The 21,621-nt window shown below is 40.8% G+C and overlaps 1 protein-coding gene across 1 annotated transcript; it reads right to left on the bottom strand.

Moving 5' to 3' along the window:
- Positions 1-5,797: 5,797 nt before the first annotated feature.
- On the bottom strand, positions 5,798-21,598 carry ttc17 (tetratricopeptide repeat domain 17). Its single transcript, XM_023393171.2, has 25 exons — positions 21,395-21,598; positions 20,772-20,861; positions 20,459-20,628; positions 20,201-20,312; positions 18,528-18,659; positions 18,079-18,188; positions 17,811-17,958; positions 16,926-17,065; positions 16,243-16,403; positions 15,871-15,983; positions 15,526-15,678; positions 15,072-15,187; positions 14,732-14,888; positions 14,477-14,548; positions 14,058-14,282; positions 12,940-13,159; positions 10,329-10,448; positions 9,759-10,054; positions 9,498-9,651; positions 9,286-9,406; positions 8,750-8,909; positions 8,254-8,337; positions 7,348-7,467; positions 7,072-7,215; positions 5,798-6,942 (listed from the first exon to the last, which is right to left on the bottom strand). Exons 1-25 carry the CDS (start codon positions 21,563-21,565, stop codon positions 6,811-6,813), a joined length of 3,621 nt encoding a protein of 1,206 aa, XP_023248939.1. The 5' UTR covers positions 21,566-21,598; the 3' UTR covers positions 5,798-6,810.
- Between the last annotated feature and the right edge of the window lie 23 nt (positions 21,599-21,621).

Here is a 21,621-nt window from a genome sequence, read left to right as displayed (position 1 = left end):
CAGCGAAGGTCCAATAAATCATCAGCTGAACATGTTTAATAGCAGAGGATAGGCTACAGAAGGCGCAGCCCCCTCCTGCCCTCCTCCCACAAACTGGAAAGGCCATTGTTTGCTGGCTGTAGTGAAACCTCTCTTTCATGTCATTGGGAGCGAAGGAGCGGTCCACTACTACTACTACTACACACAAATAAAACGGTGAGTAAACTAGGAGCTCCACTGGTCACGTGATAAACCAAACGTCTGGGATAAAAAAAAAAAAAAAAAAAAAGGGACAAATTTACTTCATGATTTCCCCCCATAAACCGGCTCTTATTTCAAATCACGAGGCCTGTGAAGGTGGTTAAAGGACTCCAGGTTCCAGCACACCCGGAGGAGAGGAGGCCTTCAGTGTGATGATGCGGAGCTGCACAGGAAGGTGGAGGGCTGATTACAGGCTGCCGCGCGCTCAGTCCTGCAGACTCCCCCCTGCACAGGGCAGAATGCTGAAACGCGTAGTAACGGAGCGGCGCTTGGCCGACCGATGATGCTATTTTTAACTCTCGTACTCAACATGCCTGGCGCTGCGGGTTTCTCTGCTCAAGGTGGCCTACTACTGTACGAGAGGCAAAACATAAACACAGGAGCGCTTCCAGGCGGGAAACCGGGTTTGATCCGCGGTTTATCAGAATAACAATGAAACTGCAGCCAGGGAAAAATAATCCTGCTCAGATTATGAGATGTTTTTTTCTTTATGAATGTGTCTCTTTAAGAATGAGACCCTGCCTCATTCATTAAAGCTGCAACCTGTAGGATTTACATGGCATTAGATTTACATGAGATGAAGCCGACTGTATCATTTTCTACTGAATGTGTTTTATTTAGATGTTTGGTAAGAACAATTGATGCATGAGGACATAGATTTTTTTTTTAATTTATTTATATTTATATCTTTACATTAGCTTTTATGGAAGATGATAAGTTGAAAATTTTCTTTTTCTTTTTTTGAATTCAGATTTTTTTTTTTAAATCACATGTGAAATGAAAACATTTTTTGGGAGGAATTTTCAATTAAAAAAATTCACATGTAATGTGAAAAAAGTCTTTTGTATAATGAAAATTTTTTCTTTTTTAGAATTCCATTTTTTTTTTTTTAAAAAAAAGGTCACACGGACTCTCAAGAAATCTTAGGTTCCTTATTCAATAGAAAATCATCCTGTCCTGGCTTCACTCTCAGGCATTGTGCAAGTCATTCATGGACTGTCAGAGATGGATCCGGTCCAGACCGTGCAGCCTGAAGCCGGAGTAAGTAAAGAAAATGACTTTAAGCTGAGTGAGATCTTATTCCATTTGACAGAGGTGGAAATCATCCACGACTGTTCAGAGTTGAAAGGCAGGCAGGTTTTCTGTTAAAGCAAACCTTTACTCCACAGCTCTCACCTGTCCACCTGCCTGATTGTTGATGACATAGCAGACAGGATACACCTTCTGTCTTCTGTTTGTAAGTACAGTCTCCACCCACAGTTTTTTAAGAGCTGTTGTTTATTTTGACCATTTCCTCAGGAGTCGTCCCCAGGATCATGGCTCTGAACGAGGAGCTACGACCAACAAACAGAACTACAACACGATGAGGAGAGGGTCTGCGATCATGAAGGGACGACAGAGGTTACCTTGCATCTCTACCAGACAACTGATAATGGATGGTTTACAGACAAAGAATTACTGGTTAATTACTTGCTGGTTGATGTGTTAATGTGTCCAAAGGTCAAGGTCACGGTGACCTCACAGAACGTGGTTTTGGACTTGTGAACGCGGTATCTGGAGAACTCTTCAAGGGAATCCCTTCACATTTGGCACACATGTCCACTGGGACTCGAGGATGAACTCATTAGATTTTGGTAGTCAAAGGTCAAAGGTGAAGGTCAGTGAGCGGCTCAGTGAGCGGCTCTGAAACATCAGGAGTGTGCTTAGCAGTGATGGCATTACTGTGGAGCTGTCCATGGTGCTGAAGCGACAGTGAAGCAGTTAGCACAGTCAGATTACAGCCTTTTAAGTACAGTTAGGATTCAAACAGACTACAGTTAAATATTCTGTGATGCATTAGCTTTAGAGCTGCAATGATTAGTTGATCAAAAGAAAATGAATTGGCAACTATTTTGATATGTGATTAATTGCTTCAATTTCTTTAAGCAAAAATGCCAAACAGTTGTTGGTTCCAGCTTCTCAGATGTGAGGATTTGCTGTTTGTCAGTTATGATAATAATGAAATGTCTTTGGGTTTTGGACCATTGGCTGGACAAAACAAGCAATTTGAAGATGTCACCCTGGGCTCTGGGAAACCGCACTGAGCAAAAGCCTTTAGACTAAACGATAATTGATTAAAGGAGAAAATAATAACAAAGTGGACAAATTGATAATGAAATAATGTTAAAAAAAAGTTGCAGCCCGACATTAGCTCGCCTGAGTAAAACAGACTTAATTAGTTACAGAAACAAACAAACAAACTCGATACAGCCTTGCGTGCCTGCTCTGTGAATGTCTGGTGCAGTATTTAGATGAATTCTAGCTTAAACAAACAGGAAAATGGAGGATAAAATAGAATTTCCTTTTCTGCCACACTTGTATTCTAACTTCATGAGATCTTCACATGCACATCCTCAATTTCAAACAAAAAAACATATCAGACCATGCATTTATTCTGTACATAAAAACTGCTATGCATCAAAATACTGATACTGCTGTCGAGACATGTTGCAAAAGCCAGCTGCAAGTTTATGGTAAATACTGTGTATATGTTCTATTGACTTCCTTGTTTTGTACTTTGTTTTATTACTCTATATTCTGCTTATAAAGTGTGATTATATTCTATTTTACCTTTTTGATTTTACTGAAGTTTCTTCTGATAACTAGGAAATTCACCGTATCTCCCACATCCTGTCTCAGATCAGGTCCAGTGTTATTTTGCTGCAGCAACCGAGAAGCCGCCGTCTGACATCAGATGATAAAACAACACGTCTGTAAGTCTGCGCCATAAACGAGAGACAGCCTCATTCAAACAAACTGACATCCTCTCCCTGTGTGTTGAAGTCTTGATCCACTCTTACGTCACTGTGTCTTTAAAATAGCCGCCTCCTTTCATGTCCGTGTAGGAAATTCACTATTATTATATAATATCTTGCAACATCTATTCAGTGTTGCTATATTCAGCAGTGGTGAGGCGAAGCAGCAAGTTGGACTAACTGCTACATAAATAGATAGTTGCAAAAGACAATTGTCTTGAGTATATTATATATTATTATTTACATGTGTGTAAACCTTAATAAAGTGCACTATTTAAACGTATGAAAGGTGCATGCAACTTCATGTTTAGCTAGTGCAGTAATGAAACGAGCTGCCTCAGCTGCAGCAGACTTAACAAAAGACTCCCAGTGAGTATACTATCACTCTGAAAGCACTCAATGGGTACAGAGCGTCACACACACCCATTCAATGCAGTGTCTCTGTGGTGTGCCAACTCACATGCCTATTACATAACAGGGCTCCTACTCCCAGGCCTCACGCCCCTGGCAAATCTATGCACGCTTTGCTACACATGAGCTATTTATATACTGCACCCAAGACAGGGCTGGTCAAAAATACCACTCCAGTCAATTATTCATTGAGAAACATTCCAAAACAGATCTGGGAGTGGGTTCGGCTGCACAGGAATAGACCGAGGGGCTCACAATAGCCAATAAACAATGTCCATTAGCAATGCAGCAGCAGCCCGTTTGTCCACAGTGGTACCGAATCTGAGGGAGAGAGAGCGAGTGAGGGCGGGAGCTGCAAATTTGCCCTCTCATGTGTTGTGCTTGTATTTATAGGAGTCTGTGCATACACTTCAGCTCCTCTGCAACCATCTTGTTCCTTTACAGGAGTCTAAAAATAGCAGGCTGCACTGTGCTTGTGCCATTTTTAGGTTCTGCAATTTAAAGTGAGGGGGAAAAAAAGTGCTGTTTCACACGGATACTATGTGGGTGCACTTCTTTTTTGTGCGTGTGTGTGTGTTAACGGACATACTGTTCCATCTGACACACAGCTCCATGCGGCATCAGCAACATCATATTCAAATAAATAGCTTTGGCACTGGAAGCAAAGCATGTTGTTAAGTGCTATAAAATCTAATGAGTTACTATCAGTTTCAAGGTTATGGTTGCCAAACTACAAAGCCTCTAAAAGAGCCTAATTGTTATTAATTTTCTTCTGAAGACGACAACAGATAAACAGCGGCAGCCATAAAAGCTATAAAAACAATCTACACAGAATGCAGTGCGACTTTACATACATGTGTTTATACAGTTACCTGCTGGCAAAAATAGGGGGTTAATTATAGAAAGCTTCAGGTTGAAATAAAGTGTTTTATGTTATGGGAAAACAAAAGAACAGAGACTTTGACAGCTTCACTTTATGACTGATTTGTTGCCGTTTTAAAACCTGGTCACTGCACCACAGGTTATTAAACAAGAACTAGACAACAAGAAATATATTATGAGCCTGTAAATGTTTAATTCAAATCTCTGATGCTTAGCAGAGCTACTAGAAAGCACATGTGCTCATCTGTCATCAAGTCAAACTCTTCAGGTTTCCCAAATATAGTTTAGATAAGGCTAGGAAAAAAGGTTTATACATTGCTTTATATTCATGGTGTATTAATCCATGAGGATCTTGTTTTCAATAAATCTTGCATCACAGTTGCTGAATTGCTTTAGCAATGTGCGCCCATGAGCTCCACCCCTCTGCGGTCATTTATATCATTTAATAGTTATTTTACACAAACTGATGCTGTGTCTATCACCTCAACATCCATCACTTCTTGTGCAGTGTAGCATCCAAGGCTGTTATCAACTGGCCCCAACGTTGATTCATTACTACAGTGTTTAATGGTTGGCGAATGTTTCAAATTAGAAAATGTATTCACTTGAAAAGTTATGAATTATTTTCACTTTGATGTCTAATCCATATGTTAAAAAAGAAAAAACACTGATTACACCAGAAATATTGATGGTAAAATAAAATGTTCTGAGTCGTCTAAAATGAATTTATTCTGATGCCATTTAATCTAGAACATAGATGTTACATCGGGATATTGTGCAGCTTTCATGATGATGAAGTCGTAATGGCGTCATTAAATTACACAGTTAGCAATGATAGAGCTTTGTAATTAAAGTCATATATGCATACGTTAAGGTTGTACACACAGTCTTTGAAATGATCTGACTTGTGGATGTAAAATAATCATAGTATCATAACTAAAAATACAACTCTATGTCAGGTAATCATTCTTTACGCTCTTCCTAAAATACAAATTGAATACTCCCAACCATTATTGTGATGATATTTACATGTCTGAGTGTGATAACTAAGCTACAGTTCGGACGTTTGAACTATGGATCAGTCATTACTGAACTAAAGACACGTGGCTGTTGATTCCCCTAAAGATACGTGTGACATTAGAACCTATATGGACAGCTTTTTATTTTCGATCCGAAACGTGGCATTTTGGGACTTTCATACAGAGAGGAAGTGATTTTAGGAGCTGATAAAAGAAGTGCGCCTTAAAAAGGTCGGACAGTGCCACCATTAGGTTGATTATAAAATCTCAATAAAAAAAAAAATTGCAGTCATGTTTATGTTTTCGTATAGTTTTCAATCAGGGATTCGTATGTGATGTGATGATAGTGGGGAATGTTACGTCTACAGTTTAATTTAAGCTTCAAGGAGTCCAAACACTTTGTTTTTAATTCCCACAGAAACAAATAAGTGATGCAGAGAAATGAACTCATAAAATCCACACATTGCCTTTAATACTGTACATTTAATACAGATTCCACTTTTTTTTTCTTTTTTTAATAGATGGTCAATGGCAAATCTTTTTTCTGCCTGATGATTTCCATAAGTTAAGAAGCAAATGTAATAGCATATTTAATTTTCTCTCTTTTGTATTTAAATTAGCTTGGAGCAAAATCAAAGTTTGTAGGTCCCATATAAATAGGAATGATATAGAAAAAAGTGCAAAAACAGAGAATTCCCATCCGTTTTATGAGGCAGAAATAGAGAGGGCATAATATTGTTCAAATTGACTCATTTAACCTCTGAGTTGAGAAGCACATTCTTTACCATCTCAGCAAAAGATTTAAGCGAATACTGTATAAAATCCTTTTCCAAATAAATTCCCAATTAAAACCTTAAATTAAAACATGGCACCTCTTCCAGGCTGTAGTATGTTTGTTCTTTGAGAACAACTGAACAATATACTTGTATTTCCTTTATTTTAAGATGCCACCTCCACATAACCAAAATGCTAAAAAGGTCTTCATGAAAAACGGTGTGTGTTCTTCCAATTAGCACAGATTGAGATCAACATATCGCAGAAGAATTAATTGGAACGTTAGAGACTTATCCTCCTTCCATTTTTGCAAAACAAGCAAACCTAGAAAAAACAAAAAACAGAGCTCGACAGTCTTAACTTCTTGATTGTTAGATAACAAGAGGTCCTGCATTTAACAGATAAGTTGTGGGGCAAAAGTATCTACAGTTGTACTCTGTGACGTTTCCTAATTCTTTGGGAAGTTAGATCTCAAAGAGAAAAAGCTGTATGTTTCTGGATATGAATCTTGATGCCTCACCTTTAACCACATTCAAGTTTCTTACACTTTTATTATGTGCAAGTTATCTGTGGTCTTCAGATGAGTGTGTGTGTGTGTGTGTGTGTATGTGTGTGTGCGTGTCTTAGTGTTCTTTATCTGGCGTGTGCATGATCGCAGGGTACTAGTGGGATCAAACTGGTAGAGTGGTTCAGGGCTGACGGCGTTCCCTCTTGGTGAGCAGGTAACACTGGATGGTTCTCAGTCGATCTTTGGCGGGGGCGAACTCCGGCTGCAGCTTCAGCGTAGACTCGTACCAGCGCATGGCTTTCTCAAACTCCTCCTGTCGTCACCAAAAACACAACAAACAAGCCACCGTGAGGTCACATGACCCCCTAGCAGAACTGAGCAGTGGGTCACGCCTCTACAAAGAAAACAAAACAGCAACAGAAATTTTGATTGCAGCCGTTACCATTGCTATATAGACGTTGGCGAGGGTGAAGTGGTTGACAACAAAGTGCGGGGCGATTTCTACGGCCATACGGGCGACGGTGAGGGCATCCTCCCATAGCCGGGCGTTCTGGAAGATGTTGGCCAAGCTGATAAGAGGCACATCCTGGTTCACAATTCAGGAGGAAAAAGAAAAAATATAGATTATTTATTTTTCATTTCCATGTTTGAAACAATCCTTTATTCAGTAGAAGTACTGGGTAGGTTGGGTGTTGGGAAAGGCTGATGTCTAACTTGCCTTCATTGGATGGGGGGCGTAGTTGAGAGCCTGTCGTAGGCAGTCAATGGCTCTCTTGCCTTGACCTTTCACCCTCCAGTACAGAGCAGCCATGCTGGATAAAACCCATGATGTCTGATTCTGCAGGTTCAGGATTAGGAAAGAGAAAAACATGTACAATTTAAATTTTGAGGCGTTGATTGTGATTAGTGTTGTAGGTAAGTGTTAAAACAGCTGGGCGATACTACTAATAATTTATGCACAGTAATGGCACCTTCCGTTTTCATCATCACACACATAAAACGTGTATGTGCTATCTTTGCATTTCAGAAAATCAAAAATGTTTTCTGGGTCGCATTTAGGACAACAAACTGGAAGACCGGGGTTGGGCTGGCTGATGCTGTAAGCAGCCATGACACTGAGCAGCCTTCAGCATCTCTCAAACAGCTGAGGAGACATTCAACAGTTTGAATGTGGACTCCTGTCCTTAAATTCTCAGCATTTCACCCGTTTCCTCGGTGGGAAAAATCTCTCCTTAATGAATATTACCGTTTTGTTTCCTGAAATCCCTTTATTTGGAGAAAATGAAGAGCGATGGAGAGTTAATTCATGTAGCTCAGACATGACGACAGAACTGAATATGTTTGAGCTCAGGGCCTTTCACAGTGGAGAGTTCATGTTTGTGAGAATCAGTTTTGGAGGAACAGCTGCATCAACAAACCCTGAACGGCAACGGAAGATATTTCATATAGTGCACAATGTAATGTTTTATCTCACTGTTTCACACACACATACATAAGCATTGCTAAGCTAATAGTAGTTAACTGTAGCAGGGTACACAAGTGAAGAAAATTTGATCTTGACTCTCGCCAAAAAAAAAAAAAAAAAGATCTCAGCCAAGAACTGGGACCACCAGAGAGCCCTTACCTTCTCCAGCACTTTAGCGATGCGTGTGCCGACCTGCTCAAAGGACTGAGGGGAGAACTTATCTTTGCCCAGGTTCTGCAGGACCTGAGGGTGCGGACGAGAAGAGACACATGGGGCTATTAACTACGAGGTGGAGCTGCGCTGATCATTTAATAATAGTCTTGACTGTCAATTATGTCATTTTCTCTATTCTGTGTTATGTGATGATTTTCCACTTGAGAGTTTCAATACATTAGGACTGACCCTGACGAATTATCTACACCTGTCCAATGCTCTTTTGCACATTCATATAATACATGGTTTGTAGAAGTACACCTGCGGAACTGAAACTGTTTTGGATGAGAACGTCAGATGTGTTCAGGATGTTGACGTTAGTTTTAGATGATAATCAACTGTTATTATGTTTAGTATTGTTGTGATAGGGACAACAATGTTTTCAGAAAGGGAGGAGGATGAATGATAATTCTTGTAATGTACGGCCTCTGCCTTCGCCCACCTCACGCAGTTGACTCTCTCCGGTGTAGTGGATGGCGGCGCGATTGGCCACCCCTGACAGGTGGTCGAGGGTGTGCATACTCGCAGCTAGGTTGGCGTTGCATAAAGGCTCAGCAGCTGGCTCCTGGAGCGGAGTGGCAAAATCTATGTGCTCTGTGATGCTGAAAAGAGACAGCCAAGGGAAAATATAGAATTAAACATAACAGGCTAAAAACTGACTTAATATTGTTTGTTGATACGCTTGTGATGCAAGAATGTCAATGAGGCTGCAATGTTTTGTTTATTCCTTTCTTTTCCTGTTTTCTATTTCTAAACACTCAACAGGTGTTTCATAAAAAACACTCAAGACATTTCTCAGGTATCTTCAAAGCTTTTCTGGATGTTACTTTTCAAACAAAACAGTTAGAGCCGTCACTCACACAACTGACGGTGTGCACATGGTCAAAATAAGAAGATACATGAATCCTCTTTGGGACTGACTTGTTGTAATATAACAAGATGAAAATGAGAATATGATCAGGACAGTGAGAGTCTTACTCAATGTTTTTGGCAGAGACAGCCAACCAGGTGCTAGCTACAGTGGTGAGGTCTACCCTTCGTGTCCGCTGGCACTCCTCTGGCCCTGGCCAGCCAAGACTTGTGTAGTCCCTCCAGCGACCTGCCCAGGAACACAAAAACCATCTCCGTCAGTTGGGTGAAGCCCAGTTCCTCTGTGCTTTTTCTGGGTACAATGAAGGTGCATGTGGTACCTGAAGGTCCAGGTGATGGGATAGTCGGCCCACTGATCTCCAAGATGGAGTGAGCTCCAGGCAGTGACTCCCCGTTATGGCCGTCATCAGAGCTGGCAACGCTCTCTGTCCCATCCACCTTTGCCTTCCTGACCCGCTTCACCTGGAAGGTGATCTGACGAATGACAACAACAACAACGGGCATTCAGACACACACTTCAGTCACATCACCTCCCACCCATATCGGGAGGAGTCAGGGGATTATTAATCATAATCACTTACCCACTCTGCTCCCTCATCATCCTCACAGTTTCCGAAGCAAGGCCCACCGCCGGCACGGGCACCCATGACACGGTCATTCTTTAGCACCCGGATACCTCGCAGGTCGCCTCGTTTGCCTCCAACATCCAGCGCTCCCTCAAAAGCTCCCATCAGGTCCTCCTTCAGCTGCCACTCCTCCTCCCCTTCCACTCCTCCACCTCCAAACGGGGTGGCCATCTTAGCTGTTCCCGAGGCAGAGGGAGAAGCCCGGTGCTGTCCAGCTGCCTCACCTGACCCATTACTGTCCAAGATAACCTCTGGGGGGGTCAGACGATTAAAGAAAATGTTATTTTGAATGATGTCCATATATTAAAATAGTGATCATGTTTACAATCATTAAAGAAACTCGTCAAATTGTATAAAGTAGGAATTATTATTACTGTAAAATCTTTGATGTTCATAATGGATGCAGTGTAAATTCCTGCCACATGTGAAACTGCATTGAACTGCATTTCTGAACAACTTCACTGTTTCCAAACACTCTTCGCAACGGTGCTGTGGAAAGATTTTTTATTACGGTCACATTCTTACTCTCAAAGAGCAAGGAGTCATCCATGGCAGAAATGGCTGGAGCGTCCTGCTTCTCTTCGCTGCCCTCCCACTCCTCCAGCTGTATGCCCAGCTCCTCCTCAGCCATGCAGGTAGCTCCCTCTGGATCAACACAAGTCGGGGGACAATTGTTACTCCAGATCTTACCGTGATTGAACCATGAATTAATTCACAAAGACTGATAAAAAAAAAAAGAAAGATGTACAGCCTGTGACAAACACAAATCTTAGATGTATTCCCAAACACTGTTCTGTATATCCAAACATGTTTGGTAATATACATCAGTAAATTTGGAATAAAATGAATATTCTGAGACTTGAACAATCATCCCACTCTTGTGTGGGGAATTATGTAATCACGTTATTATAGATAAGTTACTATGACAGTTTGGATATTTACTTTACAAACAAATCAGTCCTTTCAGCTTCTGTGTCTCTACACTGCTGACTTCATTCAGTTTCAATTCACTCTGGTGAAGGGAGTTTCCAACAGATACATTTAGTTTTTTTTTTTTAATTTTCTTATACTGGTAGGGGCTGAGAAAATTTTTTGAGATAATAAAACAATGAGGTCGTTAAGACAGAAATGATGGAAACATGCTCTGCCATGGACTGTACCTCGTAACACTGCAGCACTGGAAGAATGCTCCTACTGTTGCAGCCCTGTGTGGCTCTTTGTTGCACTGGCAGGTTTTTGCGGTTGTTTATTAGCTGGTCTACACTGACTGCCATTATCATGATGCTGGGCTATGGAGTTATTGTGTATTATTCCCTTCTATATGGCCTTTCCCATAATGCAAGCCCCTCCTTTTTAGGTGTCAATTTTTATATTTTTGGCCATATATACATACATACATATACATATATATATATATATATACATATATACATATACACATATACATATATATATATATATACACATATATACATATACATATATATATACACATATATATATATACATATATACATATATATACACATATATATACATACATATATACACATATATATATATATATATATATGTATATATATATATACATATATACATATATATATACATATATATATACATATATATATACACATATATATATATATATATATATACACATATATATATATATATATATATACACATATATATACATACATACATATATATATATATATATATATATATATATATATACATATATATATATACATATATATACATATACATATATATATATATATGTAATGCAGTTGTCTGCCACTTATCAAGATTGTGACTATGTGTGGTGTTTTGTTTTTCCACAGCCGTGAAAGAAGATGGACAGCCCACATTATTTCCAACTATTTGACTGTGGCAATACTGCTAAAAGGATCAAACATGTAGGAGGAACTGCAGCCACCATAGAATTTAATATTAGAAATGTTTGTATATTTTTTTTTTGGTGTATGTTTAAACTTTTGCCCCAACTTAAGGTGGGTGTGTGTTTTATAAGTGCTTGTGTGCCCTCATGTACTCAGCGTGCTTCATGGGAGCAATATTTAGCTTTGGAGAATAAAATATAGACCCTTCTAAATTTGGCATCAGCTATTTTCTGCTGCTTAAATTATTGAGTGGCAAAATTTCTCCACTTCAAAGCACTTTTCTCTTCACTCCCACTGATATGAATAAAAAAGCAGGTGCAGTCTCTGTTCACATCAGAAGCACAACATACTACTTGTTTTTCACAGCCAATCTTGCAGCTTCAAGGGACAACATTGGGGGGGGGGGGTTCTGAGTGTAAGGCCCAAAGCGTATGTTTGCATCATGAGTCCATGGCTAATTTTCAGTTCAATACAGCCAACTGGCAGAGTTGGGCAACACAGAAAACTGTATTTGTAAGCTGTGATGAAACAGCTTTGCAAAATGACCTTTTTAAAATCAGAGAAATTATTTAGACTCAGCTTTTAATAAAAACATTCTTTCACTGAATGTGATTACACAATTTAATTTAGGAACAAATTGTCAGATTCTGCGTAAGTGGCTATAGTGTGTGTCAATCTGTTATAACCAATACTGAAATCATAACAGGAAGATGTCAATATTCAGAGCATAGAGTGCATTGTATGTAAATCGTTAGCAATAAAGGGCAAATATTGGGCTGGGATTTGTTCCACTAGATCTGTCCATCTGTCTGGTACACAGCTCAGAGACAGCAGTGAGAAGCACCATTACCTGCTTTTTTTTGTTAAATATGGGCAAGATTAACCAACAATGCTTAGTTTTAAGAAACCCACAGATTCTTCAGGTTCACCTGCAGTTTTAACACAGTACAATTTTGCAATAGTTAGACACAATACAGCTTGTTTTTAACATGCAAAGCTCTCTTTAAAAAAAATACACCTCTTTATCTTGTTGCAACTCCCCAGTGCCTCCGAATCTCTAAACTTTCTCCGAGATCATTGCTGAAGTTCTGAATCTGTAGTGCAGTTCAGAGTTCAGTTGAACTCTTAAAAGAAAATCAGGGAATATGCCTTTAAAAGCAGTAAATCCTAGGAAATTCCACTATAGTGCAGAGATATATTAAAATAAAGTCTGTGTTTGAGTTACTCACGTGAGCAGGGCTGTCGGTGTGAGAGATTGTAAAGGAAGGGGTAGAACTGCAGACAGCGCAGCAGAGGTAGGCTGGTGCGACACTGTTCACAGCCAGCAAAGGATGAGAAGGAAGAGGAGGAGGAAAGGGCCATCACCAGAATGTGGCGGAACAAGGCCAGAGCACCTGTCACATTGCCCTGGGCCAACTGCACGCTCACCAGGCTGAGCAGAGTGTGTGGCTGAGGAGAGGAAAACAAAACAAAAGGAACATTAGCTGATGGGTAACGTACATAAAAACTGACACTCAGCTTTAGCAGATATGTGTAAATCCTGCCGAGAGAGGCACGAAACAAGGTATATGCATTTTTTTTTTTTTCTAAAACTGCAAGAACACTTTTACAGTTTATAGCGATTTTATGGTTCCTGGATTATGGCCACTTTATTAGGTACGTTCCTTTAACCTCTACAAATCCCTGTTTTTGCTAGGCTTGATTTAACAAGATTTTGGAAACGTTCCCTATTGATTTTAGTCCATGCTGACTCGATAGCATCTTGCAGATTGTGCACATTTTAGGGCCACACAGTCGTATTTTAAATCTTCTGTGAACAATCTGCAGTCCACTGGAGAGCACTGAATTCATGCTCTGGGAAACGCCATGAGATGACATCGCTGGACATTGACAAAGGGTTCAGTGTGTGTGCACTAATATACTTAGTCTGCAACTTTGTCCCATGCAGGGCAGGGCAGGTCAGGCAGGGCATCTTTTGTTCCAACTAGTATGGTTGGTAATGAGTTTGGATGAAGTACATTTTGTTCTTGCATATACTTAAATAACCTTGTACTGTGAAATAAAACAAAAAGGAAAGATCCAAAAATTCTGTTTCTTCAACATTAAAGCCTCTTTACTCCTTACAATAGAGATCCACTTTTATTATGGTATAATGGCGTGTGGTCTAATGGTAGAATTGGAAATGTGTTTTTGGCTAACCTGATGAATCTGTTTATACAAACACAAACAGCAAGAGCAGCGTGACGACTACCACGATCTTGGGGTTTCATCGATACCGTTTCACAGCTTATGTGTGCCAACTCCGAGATGGTAAAACCCAGCAGGTTATTTACCAATGTGCCTTTACCTCTGATGCATTGAGTGCCAATGCTTGCTCCAGCAGTGTTTGTGCGTGGGTGGTCAAGCCGTGGTGTAGCAGCAGGTTAGCAGCGTTGGTGAGGGGCAAGTGGCGGTGTGAAGGCGGAGCTGAGCTCAACACTTGGCGCAGACACTGTAGGGCACGGCTGCCATTGCCTTTGGCCCGCCAGAAGAGAGCTGCCTCATTGTAGACCTGCCAGCGGGGTATAGTGGCCTATATATACGAACAAACTTGTGTTAGCTCGGAGAGTGACTTAAGATGGGTTGAATGAGGAGTCATTCATGATCAGCTTCCCAAATCTGAGACGTGATTGAGACTTTTTAATCAACACAACAACGTGAGCATTGCTTCAATAAAACATAAATACATTCCCACTCAATGATCATAAGAGTGAAGAGCCCTCTTACCTGTTTCATAGCTTGAGCTACTTGGGAGCCAATCTGCTCCAGCGTCCATCCTCCACTGCGTAACTGCAGTATCTAAATCATACAAAGTAATATTCATGACTGGACGTTCTTCTACACACTCACACACACACAAACATGCAAAACACAGGCAGAGTAATTCCGTAAACATACCACACATAGTACGTTTCTATCTCAACCACTTCCCTATTCAAACCACACACACATTAACACATAAATAAACAGGCAGACAGATACCTGGGAGGCAAAGGGATCTTGCAGCTCCTTTTCTTCCAGCGGCCAGTCTAGTGAGGGTGGCAGGAGGGGTGGGTATGGTTGGGGGGTGGGACCACAGTCCGGCAGAGCTACTGTCTGAGGAGGACTGCTCTTTCCATAGAGGAGAGTTGCCACTGGGCTGAATATACACAGTTAGATATATTTCAAGTTATTTTTATGTGGTAAGTTCTGATGTATAGCTCACTTTAACATGGAATCATTTGCTTTGCGCGCATGTAGTTTTGAACGTCATTCTGAGGAAACATAGCTACGCTGCTACTAGGCAGCAACAAAATACCTCCATTCAGAAGTGTGTACTGACCTGAGGGCCTGCGTTTCAGGTGGAAGGTAGTAGGTTGGGAGCAGGTGAGCGGGGGGAACACTTGGGTACTCATGGGCACAGTCAGTCCTCTGAGGCCACAAAATCCTCTGTATATCCTAAAAGGAAAACACACTTTCAACAACTCTTGTTCTTTAAGACAATACCACGGTCTATTATCAGCGTTATCAAGAACATATTTATTAGTGAATTTTTAATCACAATTTCAACTAATCTAATGTTTTCAATGCCCCAGAGCTTATTTTTGACTGTTTGAATGTTTATGACTCTCCTCACATTCATATGCAAGACCAAATGTGATCCAGCAATTTCTCTACTGTAGCATTAATTTGACAGGTCCGATGTGGTGTCTGAATTGTGTTGAGTGTGCATTAGAGCGGCAGAGGTTTCATTTGTCCTTTTGTTTTGTTTTTTGCATGCAGTTTTCTTATCTTGCCTGTGTGTAATCCTGACGACTGCCCCAGAGGGCCGCAGCAGGGTCTTGGTCTCCGGACACAGAGGGATGGAGCTGGGGGCTGGCTGCTGTCTGGTTGGAGTTGCGCTCTGACACAAGCGCCACGCTGGATGCCACTGACACCTCCTCCCCGAACTAAGAACAAAGAGAGAGAAACAGAAAGAACTGAGAAACAGAAACTGGCTGAAGATGTTCCCCAGTAATGTGTGAAAAAGATTATTTTTTCTTTTTATGTGCTTCTATTGATAAATAGAAACATCCACTGAAATCTGTATCACACAACATGTTCTTATTAACGTCTTACATTGTCATATCTCAAAGACTCACTTGGACATAGTGGACATGTTCAAACAGATCGCCCCGGTGATAACGCACAGGCAGGTCAAAGGGGCAGAAGAGGCTGCGCTGCTGCTGACCCAGCAGACACATTTGATGGTTCCCTGCAGCACATATGACACACACCAGTCAGGTGCTGCTATGCTTCAGGATCAAAGGATGTGTGTGTACCAGTTTACATGAAGACTGGAGTGATATGACAACACATCTTTTGAAGGAACTCACAAAGTAAACTAACTCCAGAGCTGTAGAGTGCGTGCATGATGAGCTCACTTATTTTTTAAATTATGAACATCTGCTATTTGTCTATTACAGAACATGTTAAATCACAACCAGCACAAGTTGCTGTGCATGGCATCCTACCAAGTTGGGCTTCCTTAGCCATCTGGGTCTCATGGATAATGTTGCGCAGGATCTGCTCTTCCTGCAGCAGCTTGTGTTTGTCCAGTGCCTCCTGCTGGCGGAGGTAGTGATCATGCTGCTTCTGGTACTCCTTCAGCTCATTCAGTGTCCGCTGCAGGGATCTACAAACACCAGGGAATGAGGACGGGAAACACGGGACAGTTGGCAGAGAAACATAGCACGGTATCTACAAAAAGATCCACTGCAGTCGTGAACAAAACACTGACTCTCTGCCAGCTCTGGGTACTATTCTTTTACTTACAACCTCTGACTGCCCCGTGGGGGGGTGTGAGTGCAAGGAGAATATCTCTGAAGGGAAAAGTATTTTGGTTTTATTGTAATCATTAAAAATCCAAAACACATACTAAATAATACTCTCACATCTTAATTGCCAGCCACAGTAGGGTTGAAATCTTAGATTTTTACTTAAATCACAGTTCAAACAGAGGAGGACAACCTCAGGTACTATAACCTGCTGAAGAGCTAACAAGTGTATTTGTAAAGAATAGTTCATAATCACAAATATTAGAAGTTTTAAAACTGTGAACAGTGAAAAGAAAGAGAAATGACAGGATCAAACTGAATACTGGTGAGCTGATAGTTTATAATTTGTCTTTCTCAGTTATGTGTGTGTGCTTGCCTACCTGTGCTGGGCTTCCAGACGCTGCTCCAGCTTCTGCTGACAGAGCACAGCATGCTTCCTCCTCAGGGCCTGCTCAAAGCCAGGCTGGGCCTGCAGTGCCTGCTCGTAACACAGAACTGAGTGGTTGTATTCCCCAAGCATCTGGTCAGACAGTGATAGAAGAGGAGACGTACAGAGTATGGATATGGCCGAGGTCAAACACTGATTTGTTTCATGTAGAAATTAAACTGCGACAAAAATAAAACAACTAAACCAACTAAAAATATGAACAGAAGTTTATGAACAGAGCTTTACACACTGGTGTAAAGCTTTTATATGCCTTTATAAACTGACCAGTAAGAAAAGACATTTCTGACGGATGAATTCTGGCGCATTTGTGTTTTGGGAACCCTGAAACTCGGCTACAGATGGTGAGATAGCAAAACTCATTATCAATAAATCTGCCACCACGCTAGGTACACATCACTCCCCTGTGAGCTGCTGTCTCAATAGTAGGAAAAAAAAGAGAAAAGAAATGAAAACCCAGCTTACTGTTATTTAGTGCGCCAAGTCCTAATTAGCTATTTATTTCTTATTAACATCTAAAACAGTATGGAAAAGTGAGCTGAGCAGCAAACAAAGGGAAACTGAAACCATTTCCACACACAATGCACATTGTTCAACCAATACATACATCAATAATTCAGTTCACTGGGTAATTTAACTTTCAAATCTTTTTCCACAGTAAACCACAAAAGTCTGTAAGCTGTAACGCCTTACTGGTACAAAGTACACTGACAAATTCATGAAACAATAGCTGTGATAGTATGGTGTTAACATTTTGAATGACCAGTTGGTAAGTTTGTGGTTTAAATACACAAGCCTCTACTGCAGTTGAATGACTTACAGCATAAATGTTGCCTAAGGTGTAGTGGCTGGTGAAGAGATCTGAGGTAAGGTCCAGGGCAGCGTGGGCGAGAATAGCAGCATCTGCTGAGAAATGGGCACGGTGCAGGATGTTTGCCATGTTGACCAAGGCTACATCCTTGTGCTGCCTACAAGTACAACACACACACACAACACACACAGCATGAGGATGTGGACACTTGCGAGCAGTCTCATTTAATGTAGCACAGTATACTAGTGAATTGGGTTTCTGAGCAGCCTGACAGTACCTTGGGGAGAAATGCAGAGCACGCACCACACAGTCCACTGCCCTCTGAGGCTCGTTCTTCATGCGCCAGTAAAATGACGCCATGTTGTACAGCACCCAGGATGATGAATTCTGGAAAACACACACACACTTTTCTAAACTTCTTTGAAGGACTAAGTGTTGACTGTTTCTCTGATACCCTGAATGTGTCTGGATTTGTGGTGATAGTAATTATTGTTTCACTTTTTTGGTATTATTAACACATCTTCAAAACCACACTGATTTTCTGATGCTGACTGAAATGAAGGCAGATGTACACACACACCCTTAAACAGATATTATGTACTTCCCGATTTGCCATTTCTTCTGAATCTAATATCTGGGGGTTTTCTACACACAGTCCACACTATTGTTCAATAGCTACAAAGGGGAAGTGGTTTAGTGAGGTAAAGTTGTACAAGCAGACCTTACCCTCAGTAAACCTTGATGGATGCGGTGGCCCACCTCATCAACACTGCGGCCCAGTTTATGAGACAGTGAGCTAAAAATGGGATCCTCCTTAGAAAGGAGTGGGGAGGTCAAGTTTGCCCTCTCTTGCACACCCTGGAACAGACAAATGGGAAGAGTCAGTAACTTGGAATTTTAGCGTGTGATCAAATACAGAGACTCTGCTGTGTAAATAATAAGCAGTGCACAGATTACCTCACCTAGCAGCAGGGTTAACTGAAATTCTCAAGTATTTTACAAATAGATAAACAGCATACCAACTCCCCAAGCACACATTTAAACTATATACAACTTTACACAAATATTTACATTATTTACAAATAAAGATGACATGCTGGTGACCACACAGCAGAATATCTGGTTATCTGGGTTTTTCACTCTCACTGTAGCAGAATATATTTACTCATTGGTACTTGCCCATAAAAATACCACTGCCCTTCAATCTTTACCCAAGGGCCTCTCAAAATTGCTGTTGGACTTGAATGCAACCTTTAGAAAAGATCATGTTGTTCTTGAGAATTGGAGACACAGATTACAGTGATTTGCAAATCTCCACAGAGCCATTTTTTATTCTAAAAATGGTCACAGAATATAAATGTCTTGACATCTGGCACAAATGGAAATTTATTTTTACATATCATACGAACAATGTTGACGATAACCTGCAACCAAAACTTGGCTTTTTGTACAGAAACAAAACCAGCTAGTTTTCTCCTTAGTTCTGGATTACTGGGAAGTAATTTGTTGACATGCAGCTGCCTCCACTATCACCCTTTAGATTGGATTTCACATTAAGTTCTAAGGGTCAATACTGAAGATAATTACAACACTCAGCACAGCATTTCATTTGATAAGGTTGGCTGGGCTTTCCAGACTGAGAAACTTAATAACCTTTGGCATGCAGATAGAGTGTGGTCCAAAACTCTGGTCTCAGACTTTAGCATTTTAAGGCTCCTAAGAGCACAGTGGCCTCCACAATTCTTAACTGGAATAAGTGTGGAACATCCATCTTCACACTGGATCTCTGGTCCATGCTTAACTTTCTCTAGTGACTAGGTGATGCTTCAGTAATCCTGTGCCAGAACTGATGTAGATAAAACTGCTGTTGCTGTTAGCGCACATTAATGCAAAAATAAATAAATAAATAAATTTAAAAAATCCAAAAGCTTATATCCATACTTCAATGGATACTTCGTCTGCTTTAACGAACCATATTCTGGTTGTATTTTATTAACTTCTGTATGCGTCTGCTCTTACATCCCTTGAATAATTTTCCAGCTCAACTGTGAACACTGTTGCCGTAAAAATGCATGTCAGCTCTGCCTAACTAAAGGTTAAAGACATTTCCCACAGGATGCTTACATTTGATGGATGCAAATTGTGACTTTCAAATTAACATACACTTGAGAGAGGACAGTACTCTTACGGCACATCTCCAGTACATCACTCTCTTAAACAGAGGTTTAAGTTGGCATATTAATTATAACAAGCAGGTTTTCTTTTTTTTCACACACAGGAATTTGACCTCTGCATTTAACCCATCTGTGAGCAGTGAGCAGTGAACACACAAACACACACACACACACACACACACACACAATTTTGAACAAGGTATTGACAAGTTTGACCTTACTCACCCTGAGATGTTGGAAAGCATGGATACTATAAGGTAGTTCAAACACTTTTGCACAGTCAGGCTTTTCTAGGTCTGGAGGCAGAGCTGGCCGGGAGTCCACATAGTCTTCAGGGCTACAGGGAGGAGAGGTGGGGGGGGGGGAGAAATCACTTTAAGAAGGAACGTTCATCACTCAAGACTTAAACGGTGCCCAATCCAATAAACAAAAACACAGTATAGATAAAAATATGAATGTTGGGAGTTGTTGAGGAGAGCTTACCTGATCTCTTTGCCTTCCAATGAGATATAAGTACCGTCATACAGGTCCAGGTCCCCAAGGGGTACCTTAGCCATGATGCAGTCTGCATCCTCTTTGTAGTGCCTCTGCTCTAGACCTGTGTCTCTGTCCTCATTCTCCTCAATGTGAATTTTCTGTGCCACCAGCTGCTTCTGCTCAACAATAACCAAGGACAACAATAACCAAGAACAATCAATCAGTGAGGACTTGTAAACAAAAGAAATGAAAGAGAGGAAGAGAAATCCCACTTTGGTCCTTGCACATGACACTGACAAAGTGAAACACAAATACACACCTCCAGCTTCTTGAGGTAGTTAACACGAGTCTCTTGCCTCATGAAAATTACAACGTCATGTGGATGCTTCAGATTCAAAGGTGAGTCAACCTGAAATAAAAGTAGTGATGGAAGGACAGACAAACTGTGAACATAGATAGATTCCTTCGGATTAACCGAATGATACGACAGCATATCCAACCTAAATTGCAGATGTGCAAACTCCTGTCAGCCAGTCACATAAACATCAACACAGTCTTTCTCTCCAAATTGAGTTGGCACCAGACAACATTAACGTAAACGCTGGCATATTATATGCGATTGCCATCGCGGACATTGACATGGGTCTGAAATATTTTGGTCATCTTGACCTCAAACACCTAACGATAACGCCAGTTTAAATGTAGCTGGTTGGAGCTAACTGACTCAGCCAAACAAAACAACTTTTTAATGCCCCTTTCTCGTAGTATGCGACATTAACGAAGGCGTTAAAACGAGTCTTGCTGAGTTCAGATAAACTACTCAAATAAAATAATAATAAAACCATAAAACAAAACGGCACATGCTAACAAATATAGTTAGCCGCACAAGCTAGCCACCTAACGTACGCGTTAGCAAGGCAATGAGCTAGCTAACTGACATACTTGTTGTTGAATTTTTCCATCCTCTGTGACAACCCAATGAGTCGTTGCCCCTGCGGAGTCCACTATAAGTAAGCAAAGAAGGATGAAAATCTTCCCTTGAAACGATGTTTTTCGTGAACAATTGACACGACAGGGCAAAGACTCAGGACAGATTTTCCTGAGGTCCGCCATTTTTTCTGCCTTCTTTTGCTCTGTGGCACCAACGGTAACAACCGGCCTCCGGTCGG

Source organism: Seriola lalandi, unplaced genomic scaffold (assembly GCF_002814215.2).
Source record: "Seriola lalandi dorsalis isolate HSWRI2012SDOR001 ecotype SW California unplaced genomic scaffold, Sedor1 jcf7180002054929, whole genome shotgun sequence".
Classification (NCBI taxonomy): Eukaryota; Metazoa; Chordata; class Actinopteri; order Carangiformes; family Carangidae; genus Seriola; species Seriola lalandi.
Note: the sequence above shows the minus strand (reverse complement) of the source record. Positions and strands in the feature narration are given on the sequence as shown.